This window comes from Gambusia affinis, linkage group LG17, assembly GCF_019740435.1.
Source record: "Gambusia affinis linkage group LG17, SWU_Gaff_1.0, whole genome shotgun sequence".
NCBI classification, from domain to species: Eukaryota; Metazoa; Chordata; class Actinopteri; order Cyprinodontiformes; family Poeciliidae; genus Gambusia; species Gambusia affinis.
In genome coordinates, this window is record NC_057884.1 from 17,749,175 (window position 1) to 17,763,648 (window position 14,474).

Sequence of the window (14,474 nt, forward strand, 5' to 3'; positions counted from 1 at the left end):
GCAAAATTTTGGCTGAAAAGGCTAAAAATTAATCTTATTTAGGTGTAGAAAAGCATGAAATGTAAATGTAAAAATGCTAATGCTAATAATAATAATGTTTTCCAGAAACCTGGTTTGCATTTGGAGCTCATTTGGTGGTTCTGTGGTTTACACGATTAGAACCCAAACTAACTCAAAACAAAACTGATGCAATTGCTGCTAAAGTTTGTTTCAGTTCTGTGAGTTGTTACTCATTCATATCTGCTCTCGTCTCTCAGGTGTGTTTGCATTCGGCCTGTTTGCCACAGACATCTTCGTCAATGCAGGCCAGGTAGTGACCGGAGGCCTTTCGCCCTACTTCCTGTCTGTTTGCAAACCCAATTACACCGGCACAGAGTGTCGGTTCAATCACCAGTTTATTGTCAACGGAAACATTTGCACTGGGAATCCCATTGTTGTGGAGAATGCACGCCGGTCGTTCCCATCCAAGGATGCTTCACTGAGTGTTTACTCTGCTGTGTACCTGACAGTAAGTAGGATGCGCCTGATCCTGTGGTTTTACTCTGTGGGATCTTTTGAGTCAGCAGCCGCTGCGCTTCAGCTCATTCTTGTTTCACCTGCATTTAATCCAAACCTTTTTTGTTGTTCTTGAAAACTAAGGTGCACATATTTTCTACAAGTTTAATTTTAACAAACAGGAAATCATCGCTAGCACAACTCATTAAAAAGCAATAAGTTTATGTAATTAGCTTACTTCTTATTGAATGTAATTAAAAACATCTGAACCTGGCTTCATGAAGCTTAATACACATTTTGGTGTGAGTTGAAAGAAATTCTAAATCAAGAGCTGAACTTTAAGTCATCTTTGCATGATGTACATGTTTTATAGAGGAATTAACTTGCTCCGGTGGTTTTACTACCAGAAAGAGCCTTTCAGGTCTCTGGTTTCTAAACCAGATAAAAACGTATTGTGTTATAGGCGATCACCACTTTGATTCAGAAAACTTCACTTACACACACACAATTTTTGCAAGAAACAAGTAAAGTAATTGAGCGCTCCACACCAAAGCAATACAAACCTGACTGGTAAAAAGGACTGGCATGATGTGTAAGACAGCGGTTTAATTTTAGACACAGAATTAATGCTATCAATGTGCATTCTAGCATAATGCGTCTCCTTTGGTGTACGGCCTATTGGTCATTGTTTTGATCAACTGAATAAAATCTTTTGAAATATTTTTGCTTTGAAATGAGTTTACGTCTAAAACATTGTCTTGCCTTTCTGAGCTAAGATCATTGACTCATTTGTACCATTATTTCATTCATTGAAAACTACCTTTTTAGTCCAATCTTGTAATCTTACTCTCAGTTTAACAAAAGCTCTATGTTTTGAAACAGTTTAATTCATCTGACGCAAGGCTTCACATCTTCCCTTCAGAGCTTTGTTTTGTCTGTCTTGAATTGGTAAAATGTTTGACGGCCCTGCTGTGGGAACGTCTTTCTAATTTTATAGATCTGCCTCAGCAGAGGAGCATGGGCTTTCAACGTTCATTTGGAACAAAGACAAGTTCATAATCTTTGAATCCTCTCCCTTGTTCCTAATTTATTTCTCCCTCCTCTTCGTCTCTAGATGTACATCACCAGCACAATCAAAACCAAGTCCAGCCGTCTGGCCAAACCTGTGCTCTGTCTGGGCACACTCTGTTCCGCTTTCCTCACCGGCCTCAATCGAGTGTCTGAGTATCGAAACCACTGCTCTGATGTCGTGGCTGGATTTATACTGGGATCAGCCATCGCACTGTTTCTGGTAAGGGTTAAAAAAAAAAAAATCAACTGCAGGATATTCCAAATGTTTTTTTCAACCCAAACGCATTTTCGGAGAAAATGTTTTAAAAATAAAAATTAGAAAGACATATGTGTTGCCATTACAGCAACACATATTTTTCAGCTATGTCTTTTAGTTGGCTAATCTAGAAACAGAAATGTTGTCCTTTCTTCTGTGAAAAATATCCCAAATGCAGTCAGATTGGGTCATTGGCTAACCTTCCCCTCAGGGTCAAATCTTTTTATTTTGGATTGTTAAAAATTTGGCTACATCTAATTTCTTACCATCTCTGACCAGCTTTGCTGGTACTGTAGCCTCACAAAATCAGCCAATTTAATTGCAAGAAAATCACAACAATAATTATCATTTGGTGACTACAAATGATGCAATGTACAAATTTTTAGTCTTAAACAGTTGTCAAAACCAGGTAACATTTTTATCCCCCACTTTATAAGTATGTTTTGCTTGGCGTATCACAAAAACTCCCGGTAGTTGTACCACTGCCAAAATGAGGTGAAATCTAGTTTAATCAGTTGAAGGAAAGTAGAAAAAAAAGATTAATTTCAGAGCTGGATCCTGGCCACACACATATATATATTTAAGCATATGTTATGATCAAAGTTTGGAATACACACGGGCTGCAATCGAAGTGCTGAATTCAGACTTAATCTCCTTTGATGATTAGTCATAGGCTGCTTCTTTTAGCACTACAAATCCATTAATTCTGGAAATTTCTCATCACTTTCTTTCCACTGTAGCTTGTTTAGCCATTTTTTATTGATTTCAGTGACAAGAGAAATAAAGATGATTTATCAGGAGGATAAGCTTTAACCTGTGCTCCGAGAAGGTTCAGATACAGCTAAAGTTGGGCAGAAGGTTCTTGCTAAGGATCCATTAGTTGATTGAAAGAGTAGAAGAAAGAAGAGAAAGTCCTGATGTTGCACCTGCATTTCCACTGAGATCAGCAGTTGCTCTTATTTCTAAAGAGCATACTGAGGAAGAAATTCAGGACAAGGAAAGGGGGAAAGTTGAGGTAAATATCAGGTTTAATTAACAGCTGTGTTTAAGGTGATGTGCTATCAAGCAGCTTAGCTTCCACCTGAAATCAGATTGATTTAGTCAACTGCAGGTTTTCTGCTGAAAGTTTAAATTGCTTGGGAGTTATTACTTCTGAAACCCTTAAGATCTTTTTTTTGGGAGGTGGGGGAATATAGGGGGCAGTTGAGGTAGACAACTCCCTATAGAGGAAGCAAGGTAAACGGATCCGGCAACAGCCTCAGAAGCCTCATTACTTGTAGGTTCCGCTTGGCCCTGAAGGGGGTCAGAGCAGGAAGAGGTGTGAGAAGCAGGCAAGGAAGACTCTGAAGAGGAAATGTGGGATTAATTTAGGTGCTCTGCTTGGCCTGGTTGGTAATTTAACTGAATTTACAGCCCTTATGCCACGAGTTCAGAGAGAAACTATAGATGGTGTAATTGTACTGCTGCTCAGCACCTTTCAATCTATTTTTGTCCAGGGAGTTTCAATGCTTGAAGGTACTAATTTACTCTGACTTTAAAGAACAACTCCGGTTCGCAGGGACATTCAAGAGAAGAAAACCACAACAATGCATTCAAAGCAATCTCTTTCAGCATTGCAGACTGCAGATGTGGCAATGAATGTGTTGAAAATAAAGTTCAGGCACTCAGGAACAGTGCAGAGAAATTGTCATTTGTTTTTCATGTCATTGCTTTTGCTTTTTAGCTGCGAAAATCCTATTGGCTTGGAAAATTCTATGACTTGAAATGAAAGAAAAAAGTTGAAGCTACTTTCTGGCCAGCTTCTTTTGAATATGTTTTTTTTAATTACGAATAAAACAACACGAGTCTCCACCATTCAAATAAGAGCTGTTAAAGTTAACTTTCCTGTTTGTAACATATGTACATACAGTACATTCACACGTTACTGCACTTTTTAGTTGTTGGTAAGTATTTCTAATAAGTATGTCTAGAATGTTATAATCATTTTGTGAAGAAAAAAATCCAAAATATATTGCACATAAATAGTATACACACTTCAACTGTTCTTCCACTCTTTAAAAGCTATTAACCAGCATGTTTAATAAATTCTTTAAAAATATGTAATGTGCTTGTATTTTTTGGTTAAAATAGTTTTTTTTTTTTTTCAGAAACAATAATGTTGATGCTGACTTTACCCAATATGCACATGACAGTCTTGAAAACTTATGCAAACTGAATTTAGGAGCAGGCATTGTGCTCCTTGGAGGGGGGCTCACCCTTTCATACTTTGAAAACCCCTGATCTACCCTTTTAACAGTTTCTTTTTTAAGTATTAAAATTTGCAATTATTTGAAAATGTTTTTCTGTATCCTAACAGCCAATATGTTATAAGCCATTTCATTGCATTCATACCCTTGATGTTTTTGGTACACGTTGAAATCCAAAAGCAAATATTGGCTCACTGCCATGTTCACGGCCTTTTAAGTGATCTGTATCCAAGCCTTTTCTAAATCTCGACTACTGATGCTTGTTGTTATTCTACCATCTGTGATTTTTATGTCAGCAGAATCCCCAGTGAGACATTTGCCCGAAATTTGGTTGCCTTTATTATTATTATTATTATTATTATTATTATTATTATTATTATTATTATTATTATTATTATTTCTTTATCTTTTCATTCACACAGCTTGCTTGCTGTATTGCAGAGATGGTGTCATTTTGTTGAGTTACTTGTGCGTTTGTGTTATGTGATCTGCTCTGTACTATGCTCAGTCTGCCTTCCTGTTGAAGAAGAACTGAGGAGAAAGCAGAGGATATTTCCAGCCAATGCATTTTATGATGTTTCAAGGTTTAGTGCTCAGATTATAAAGCTGACAGCAAATTTTCTTCTGAACAGGAAGGAAATAAGGGTGGTGTTCTGAACATTGCTATTGAGTGAGTTAATACTGATGAAATGCAGTGAGTTTTAAATGTAAAAATGTAACTGGGAAAAATATGGAACTTGACTTAATGTAATGTTTTGATTATTGATTCTATGCTGCATTGTGTTTCTGTGTTTGATGTGATGTAAAGCACTTTGAAATGTGCTATACAAATAAAATTTGATTGATTGATTGAAAAGTTCAAGCAAGTATTCACATGCATTGCTTAGATGGGATTTTAACATCATCCTTCCACACAAACTACATTCAAATCTTGAAATTATTTGGGTTTTCTTTTGGATCTGTAATTTACTGAAAATTTGTATGAACAGATTTGTACTGAAGATGTCTGAATATATTTCTATGTATTGTTTCTTCAGCATATTGAGTTTCATCACCTAACTTTGCTGATAATTTGGTAATTTGGCTGTGAAGTGCAGAACTGTCTTCCTCTAAACATGGCGTATTCAAAAGAAAAGAGATCAGTTTTGGTCTAAGATATTCTGCAAACTTAAATATACTTTTTTTACCCCCAACTCTAGAGCTTTTTCTTACATCGTGAATGGAGGCTGTTGTGATTGACTGGATTAACTAGTTTTCATTGAAAAAGCTGTACCTGCTGACTCCAGATTATTATCTGCTGATTTTTATGTATTATTTATTTATTTTACTTTTCTTTAAAGTTGTGATAATGTTATGGTGAAATAATCTTCTTTCCATTTCTGGATCATTGCTCCCACATTGCTCACTGGAATATTTAAAAGTTTAGAAATATATCTGTAGGCAGTTTTATCAGTGTGTTTTTCAAATATAAGCCAGTGACGCTCTTGAGAGGGTGTTTTACTTTTCACGAGATGTATCGAATGCCTTTTCTTGAACAACTCAAATTGAAGTCTAGATTGAGAATAAATTTTCTTATCGAGACATTCCCAGTTTTTCTTAATTTATGGAACATTCCTGATGTCCCGTCTTCAACATGGAACCTCTTGTCCTTGGGACAGAAGGAGAAGGAACGACAGCGGAACAAGTATACTTTTAAGTGGCTGACCTATAAAAATTGACATACATTGATTCAGGGATCTCCAGGGAAAGATTAACGCAAGAAAGTCAGTCATTGCCTCAGCGGTTTTTAGATGGCTCATTTCCATTGTATTAACAGCACAATATGAACTGGGGAGGGTTGTGTCTTTGCTACACGAAGAAATAATAGCCTGAATGAAGCTTATGAAGATCCTGCCATGTGAACACTATGGCAGTTTGATGGATTTGCAATTCTTATGCGATTTAATCCATGAAGACAGAATAGAAGCTGGGTGTGTATTTAATCACTTGGTTGTCATTTTCCCAAATGGAAGATGTCTGAATTGACTCTGCAGCTAGAAAATATCTTCAGTCTTATCCATTTAAGTGGCAAATTTGACACTTACACTTTTCTCTTTGTCTTACATCATGCTGATCTGATGGCTTGTAATAACGCATCAAAGCAAACCGATTTTCTGGTACGAAATTGAATCTTTAGGCAAACCTTAACATGCAAATTCAGATTTCACCTTGTACCTGGAACAAAAAGTGACAGCTTGGCTGGGGCGTCTTGCATCAGCGGCAGGACACAAAATGAAGCGAAGCAGTCTCCTGTGGTCATGGGGGAGATGTGCATCAATTGGATGGAAATTAGAATGCTGGAGTCATGCAGAAATGTATTTAAAGCAGCTGCATCAGCTTACAGTTTAGAGTTACTCTGACAGGTATTGATGTAGGGAATTCATTGTGATGCTGGGGAGTTATTTGCAGATTCTGGCCCGGCTGCTCTCGCCTCTTGGTTTCAGGGAACACTTGAGCTGCCCATGAACTGAACCGCTGCAAACATAAGTTCCTCGAGAAACCTCCAGCAGTGAGTCGGCCTGCTTCATTTTCTTCTTTGCCGCTGCCTCAGGGTACGGTTGGTGTCTGGTGAGGTGGAATTTCCTTCAGGCAGCCATGTTTGATTAACTAGGGGATAGAGGAGTTCAGAAGTCCTGCCACCTTGCTGGCATGTGGGCTGTTAAACGGACCTGACTGCTAGTAAAATAAAAGTGCAGTTTGACAGAAACTGTAAACTGCATAGCTGCTTTTGTAAATATCCGGGTATCAAGAAAATAAAGAGAAAATCCTTCACACTTGAGCATTAGGTTGTTAGCACTTGAAATAAATAAGGAACAAAAACAACAGGGTCTCTCTTTGGATTATACCCAATATACAAGAAAAAGTATTGTGCTTATTATGGAAATAAATGTTAGCGTTTGTACTTATTGTATACATTTATTTGTATCAAACTCTCAGCATTAACAAAGACTGATTGAAATTTACAAAATAGAAATAATGTGCCAAGCTGACTTTTAAAGACTCTCTTAATGTTTGATTGATTTTTATGCCCATATAAACTTTATACCACAGCAGTAACTGTGCTGAAGCAGAACATATGGTCAATCTCTTGGATACTGCTTTTCATTTTCCACAGAGCGTCATACTTCAAATATATTGCTGGGCTTTTATGTGAAGAATAAAATGTCAACTTTTTATTATTACCAGATGGATGTGGAGGGTAATCCACAGCTCAAACCAAGCAGTGTTTATGGGCAGTATTGTGTTGGTTAGATTGGACATCATATTGTGAAAGTGCTGATGCTAATTCAAATCCTCTTCTGACCTGTGTTTTCACTTTGACATTAGCAAAAGTACGGTAGCTTAAAGATGAAGATTTTCTTGTATGTTTGGCATTTAGAGAGTTTTCACTTTTAACTATGGAAGGAAAGCTTCTGTCAGATAAGTCTAAACTGAAAAAAAAAAAAAAAAAAACTCAACTGCTAAATTGATTCCCAGGAAATCTTTTGCAGTCATCAACAAGTCATCAGAAGGGTAAATTGATATCATTTTGCAGTGAACCCGACCTTTTCTTGAGTGCTGTTCTGAGTCTGACATTTATGTTGTTTAGCAGTTAGTTATTTATCAGCTGTTGTGTGGATTCATGTGAAATGTTGTGCAAAATAACACATGCATATTCATATTTATATAGTACCTATTTAATAAATTAAAACTATAGTTATGGTTAGAACTAGATGAGACTTGACCATGACATTGGATTCACAAGAACGAGATCAGACAAGATTTCAGTAATAAAAAAAGAACACTCTCAATTCCCTACTACATAAAAATCACATTTAAAGCTATCAAATAGAGATTTCTTTAACGCCAATAAAATTTGTTTTAGAAAAATCTGCCATAACACTGAATGTGATACTTTATGAAATAAATGAAAACTCAGTTCTGTTACAAGGTAGCAAAATAAACTATATTCGTCCACCAGAAAATATTCTGAATCTACAATTTTTTTTTCCTGTCCATTTTTTTTCTGTCATAGATTCATGAAATCCATGAATTGGATTTCATGAATTAAATCCAATTCACAAATTCATGTATTGCTCTTTCTTCTAATGTTCCAATGCCAAGCAGTTTACTCAATTATGAAGCTAATGCTAGCATATTTGCCCTCTCTGTGGTATAATTTGTTGGTGGTTCCAGGCACTTGTGCAGACAATAGTTACAGAAAATATTGTTGTTCTGCTTCCCGTAATTAATGGTTTGTTCTGGTTAGATGTCACAGACTTGTGATGAAGTACTTTAATCAGGACGTCAGTGCAATATTTTGTAAAAAAGCTTTGATCTGATGCCTTCAATGGCCCTGTTTCTTCCTGTCGCAAATGTCTCCTAGTATCTAACAAGATGTCTTCACTCTGTAGTGAAGACAGTAGCTGAATAGCAACGATAAAATGTTTTGCCTTGAGTTCAGTGAAAGACCGGGTTTGATTTTGTTTTTTGTTTTAGCAGATGTCACAAACCTGTCTTACTGATTAGCTTTTTCTGTATTTGTATTTTCCAGGGCATCTGTGTTGTGAACAACTTTAAAGGAGTTCATAATCCAGCAACTAAACAGAAGACGGAGGAATACCGTGGATTGCCATTGATGACTTTTCCTCGTGTAGAGAGCCCACTGGAGACCCTCAGCGCGCAGGTAGCTCAAAACCCTTAACCTGCGATCCCCACATTTATAATCTAATCTTTTTAAAAGTCTTTTTATTATATAATTTATTTATTTTTTTCTGGGCAAAAGTCCCTAAAGAATTGAACATCAAACTCAAATATTCTCTTTAAAACCTCATCATTTGGTGCTTGAAACTTGTATTATACTATAGGTTCATTATCTTCTTTTTACTGATGTTTTTGCCTGCAAATTTAATCTTAAATTATAAATCCATTCTTTTTCTTGCCTACTTTCTTTTCCTTCTGTCGACACAAAGCTATGACATTATGCTAGGCATGATATTTGCACAGCACTCCTTTCCATCAAAGCACACCACGCACCAGGTGAAAATAACTGTCCTTTGTTTTCATCTTCACACCTTTCCCCACTTCTGTTTTCCTCCCTCATATTCCCTTTCTTTTCCTTCTTCCCTCTTCTACTCCTCCTCAAACGTGCATTCTTCCAGAACCACTCGGCATCGATGACGGAGGTCACATGACTAAGGGGGCAGCACCGGGTCACGTTTGCGTCTCCACAGCACTTCCAGGCACAATGACGAGGACGCATGCCACGTGGCGCCGAATGCATACATCAACAACAACAAAAAAGAAATCACTCCAGATTTATCTGTTTGAATCACCCGGAGGACAGGATACTCCATGTTTGTAGTGGTTTTCATTTCGCTTGGCTTCTCGCTATTCGGCAAGCCAACACCCACAAATCTAACCAGTGCGAACTCGTCAAAAAGCCAACTCACTGTAAGCACGGGTTGTTTTTCTCCAGGTATCTGAAAGCCTTTGAAACATGGCACATTTCTTTTGTCCTCCAGGGTGGCTCGCTGTAGTTAGCGAATGGTGTTTTGTACGTTTTTGTATGAGCGAGTGCCGTAGCCTACCCTGACAATGTCAAACCTGCACACTTCCTGTCAGCTGACTCACTGTGTTACATCACACCCTGTCAGATGAAATGCCTCATCAGTCACCACATCCATTCCACTCAGTCTTAAAACTCTGCTATGGGAAAAAAATATTGATGTTGTTGTTATGTGGTGTTTGTCATTTGTACAGAAAAAAGAGACAGAAATGTTCTTTTTATTATCTCTGTGCATTAATTGACCATTATAAGGTCATATTTTCTAAGGATTTTTGTTAGTCTGTATGACTATTATGATCCATTTGGACCTGTTTGCCTGCTGTAAACCTGAATATGTTTTAGTATCAGTTTAGGTGTTTGGGGGAACAAGTCTTGTCATTTTTGGAGGAAACATGAGGAGGGTCACTGGCATCCTCTGGGACTAAATGCGGGGTCTGGCACCAATTGAGATCAGATGCAATATTTGAAAATGTCATTACTCAGAAAGCTTATTAGGTGTGTCATTCACCCCAATTTCCTGATTCACCCTGATGTTTAAAACAATGCCTTGAAAGCAGTCCATTGGGTCTTGCATGTGTCAGATCCATGTAAAGATTCCCCTTGTGTGCTTGTTAGAAATACGTCTTTACTGAAATTTTAATGGAAGACCTTTCTAACAGATAGATGAGGTAATAAAACTAGACAGTTTTGAGTAAAATGAGGCGATTGGTGTTTTTCATGCAAACTCTGCCATTGACGCCTGTTTCACTTTTCCTCCTTGAGGCACCCCTTCCTCTCCCTCACCCACCAGTGGATTGTGATGCAATGTTGTGAATCCATTTCCTATTGGAAGATAAGCCCAGCATGAAGAGAGAAGTCGATAATGTTTTATAGATATTACTCATTATCATTGTGATTATATGTCTTTTTCTTTAAGAACAAAAAAAGCCTTTCATCTGAAATGCTATATATATATTTTTTTTCTTTGTTTGTCCAAAAATTAAATAGTCAGTAGCAACTGTGCGCTCTCTTGTGATTATTTTTATTTTTGTGCCTCTGTGTACATAACTTTCTTCTATCATGTAAAGTATTGCTGCTGAAAATTGCTGTCCCAGTTGACTGAGATTGCAACTTACCTTGAAGTTATTCAAGGTAAATTTCTTCTCTTTTGATTATTTGAATATCAGCGGATTTTTTTTGTTTACTTCTCCAGCATTCAAAACAAATCCCATGTGTCTTATCTTAATTACAGATGTGAAGTCCAGTATACTATAACTTACTATAACTACATTTTTATCTGTATGATCATCTTGATTTTAGAGATAATGCTAATTATGCAATTAGTATAAAGTAGCATAAAATACTAAACAGGGTTCCGTTTCATTAATTTCTCATTGTTTCACAATTGGCACCATTGTTTTCATTTTGTCATGTACACTTCCTCACAAAAGTGCTCATACCATTTGAACCTTTCCACATTTTGTCACGTTGCAGATAAAAAAAATAAAATTATGCCATTTTATGGCATCCCAATTCAAAAATATGAATTATTAGTTCTAGTAATATATTTGAAAATTCTGTTTTTGAAAAGGTAGGTCTGCATTTGTATTTTGAAATTTCAAACTATTGCTATCACATCTACTAGAAATACTTTGGCACCGACCAAGATAGTAAAGGTGTTGAAACAATCACAGTACTACATGAAATTGTGAATAAGTACTATCTGTGAAACAAAAATATTGACATCTTTGTTTGGTTTGCGCATATTTTCATGCCCTGCCCAGCCACTGTTGGTCCACACCCTTGCAAAACTGCACATGTTGCCCAGACAAGTGACTAGAATGCACATGGATATGCTCAAACTAGGTTTCTTATTGAGTTCTTCACCAGATTCATCCTGTTATTACCGCATCGACTTCAGGGATGTTTATGTCACTGCCTAGCAAGAAATACACACACAGAGGCACAAAGAAAGCTGACGGCTCAGCGAGTGCACTTTCTCTTTTGCTCTGTCAGGTATTCATTTCAGCTGTGACAGCCTGCGCTTACCCTGCAGACACACTGGCTAAATAGATAGGAGCTCTTTGTGTTTGTGTGTGTTTGCGTGTACACACAGCAGTTTTTGACCATACGATGATCTGAAAAAATTTAATTGTCGGCGCTTGGGAATATGCCTACTTGTCCAAACTAACTTCTCCACTCATACTGCAAGGGGATGAGTGTTTTAGGGATAGAAGCAAAGTTTGGAGTAGTGATTTCAGACAATTTTTAAACCACTGACTGTATCTCTGTAATTTGCTTATGAATTGTGAATTGAAGTTAAATTTTCTTCATAGCTCTGATGTTTTTTTGTTTTTTTTCTAATAAGATCTCTAGTTTTTTTTCCTTTAGCCTACAAAAAGATTTGGATGTTTTTGATAGACAGAAGAAAAATCCACTCATGCATTGTCTTCAGCTTATCGAAGATCTGTCTCTGGGGTGACAGACCAAGAAGAGAAAACCAGACATTTCTTTAACCAGAGCTACTCTTCAGCATAGTCTGGGGGATCCCAAGGCATTCCTAAGCCAGAAGGTATATACTTGCATGGTTCCTCACAAGTTGTGGGTCTGCTTCAGGCTCCTGTGAGACGTGCTTGGAAAACCAGCAAAGCAAGGTGCTCAAAAGGAATCCTGATTTGATGCTCAAACTGCAGCTCGATTTGGAAAACCAGTGATTCCACTCAAGTATTCCCTGGGATGGTGTTATTCTTCACATCATCTTAGTCTTATCATCCTACAGACCATAGTTAAGGATTGAAAGTTGCTTGCTTTACAGCAAATGAGGCCAGAGTTCTTCTGTCCATTTTTCACTTAATCTTGCCATCACACACTAACTTGCTAAGATACTTAAAGTTCTATGCTTGGGGCAAAGATTGACCCCTGACCTGAAGGGAGAAGTCCAGAAGGTTGAGAACCAAGGATGAGGAGATGATTTTCATCCCAGTCACTTCAAACTAAAAACAACAAATTAAAATAAAAACAATTTGTGCAAAGAAGAGAAATGCATTTTTAATAATGGATCATGTCCAACCCATAACAAAGAAAAGTGCATGAAATTAATCACTTGGAAACTGTTCTGCTGTGTTTGGTTGTAAATGTTCTTTGCATTAAGTAACATGTCAGAGCCAGAACAGTGGTTAACAATTATAAAGAAAATATTTCATTTAGTGATTGGTTGGCACCAAGATTTGAGTAGTATTCTGTGTTTTTTATGGCAACAACAGTATAAGGACACCAGAATTCTCTAAGGCAAAATAGTTTATCCCTGTCTCTTGTTAGCCCACAAATTTGGCTCTGACATGTTAAATAATGACTTCAATAAACCAGGAGTGCATCAGTGAAGTACAGGACCAACATTATACAGTGATTCATAATTACTGTTGTGAATTTTCATAAAATCCTCTGCTTATGTGCCAACCAGTTCTTCTTTATGATAGTGTCTTGTGAATGCTTTATACAGTATCTTTCCATAATCTCTTACACAGAAAGTCTGCTGATGTTCAGAAGACGTATTCAAGAAAACTCAGTTGCCACATTGCCAAAGATCTGAGACATTAAGCCATTGAATGATGTCTTCAAATCCCCAATGGGTTGTATGCCAGAAAGATGTAAAATCTGTACATGACACACAATCATAAAGACTCATCTGGCTGGGTTCATCTATGGGTCATAATAAGACCCTTAAACTCTGGTGAAATAATTCATTAAGCTTAAACCGGAAAGAGTCATCTTATCAATCAGAAAGCTTAAAGTCATGGCAAGTAAATCATACCTCTGAAGAGATTGGGCTTATCTCAGAGGTGAGATATTTCGGGGACAAAAGGATGCATTCCGCATGAAAGGAACGTGGAAGAAAAGAAGCTGAAGGAATCTGAGAAGAATGAAATGGAGGCGGAGAGGACAGAGAAACAGGGCTCCTCACTGACAAGCTTGTGGGGTTCAGCATCCCTCTTTCACTCTTGTCCACAACAACTTCTTCTATTCAATTCTCACTTTCCGGAGGTCAGAAAATGTCCCAGCAGGATTCAAATAGCAAAATCAGATCCACAGTGAAGATTTCAGGTCAACATTTAGATAAATTCCTGTGTATAAATGAGGACCTTAGTAAGAGAAATCTTTTTCAGCATTTTTCAGAAGCTTGGCAGGGTTCCCTATCCAAAAGGTTTTGTGGAGTTGTGTTTCCAGGTTTTTTTAAGGTTTTTCTAGACAAAACAAGGAAAGGCAGGCTTCAGACATCTGGGAGTGTGTTTGTGTGTTGGTTAGTCTGCTGGTGGGACTGAGTATACTGGCAAAACTGGTTGGACTGGTGTGTTGAGGGCTGACTTGGTGAAGTCTGGTTTGTTTGCTGGTTTTCTGTTTGGTACCGTTCAAGCTCTCTCTTCCTTCTCAGTGCTGACTGTAGCTGCAGCTTGATTGCAGTGATTTGACCCTCAAGTTCTGACAGTTCTTGCACTAGTGGGTTTCGACCAACTTGGCCAAGACTACCATCACCCACTCCTAAGCCGCAACATTGCGTTGTAGTCTGTCCAGATCCTTCTTGTCCTTGGCCCAAAACACGTCCTAACAGGTCAGAGCGGCCGTTAGAGGTGGTCACTATGGGCATATGTTTCTCCAGCAATGGAAGTGTAGGAGGATGAGGGTGGGAAGAAGGTGGAGGTGGAAGATCCTGGGGGGATGGATGTTCCAAGTCATTCTGAATATCTTGCGGAAGAAACCTTCGCCGGTTGCAGTGGGAGGATTCTGCAGGATTCCAAGATGCTGACTGGTTGTTTCCTTCATTGCACCTGGGATAAAGGCAGAG

The 14,474-nt window shown here is 37.8% G+C and overlaps 2 protein-coding genes across 4 annotated transcripts in view; one reads left to right on the plus strand and one right to left on the minus strand.

The window, feature by feature from the left end:
- The window catches only part of plppr1 (phospholipid phosphatase related 1), a 46,020-nt gene extending 35,352 nt beyond the window's left edge, over positions 1-10,668 (plus strand). For 2 of the 3 annotated variants that reach the window (XM_044096366.1, XM_044096365.1), the window contains exons 5-8: positions 258-508; positions 1,610-1,786; positions 8,642-8,773; positions 9,249-10,667. In XM_044096366.1, the coding sequence (XP_043952301.1) occupies positions 258-508; positions 1,610-1,786; positions 8,642-8,773; positions 9,249-9,281 (593 nt within the window). In that variant the 3' untranslated portion in view covers positions 9,282-10,667. Of the gene's footprint in view, positions 1-257; positions 509-1,609; positions 1,787-8,641; positions 8,774-9,059; positions 9,127-9,248 lie in introns of all 3 variants that reach the window. The other variant, XR_006368630.1, reaches the window with a different exon arrangement.
- Positions 10,669-12,720: 2,052 nt separating this feature from the next.
- Positions 12,721-14,474, minus strand: part of grin3a (glutamate receptor, ionotropic, N-methyl-D-aspartate 3A) — a 51,492-nt gene continuing 49,738 nt past the window's right edge. The window contains exon 10 of the mRNA XM_044096367.1: positions 12,721-14,457. Coding sequence (XP_043952302.1) covers positions 13,902-14,457 — 556 coding nt within the window. The 3' untranslated portion in view covers positions 12,721-13,901. The remainder of the gene's footprint in view (positions 14,458-14,474) is intronic.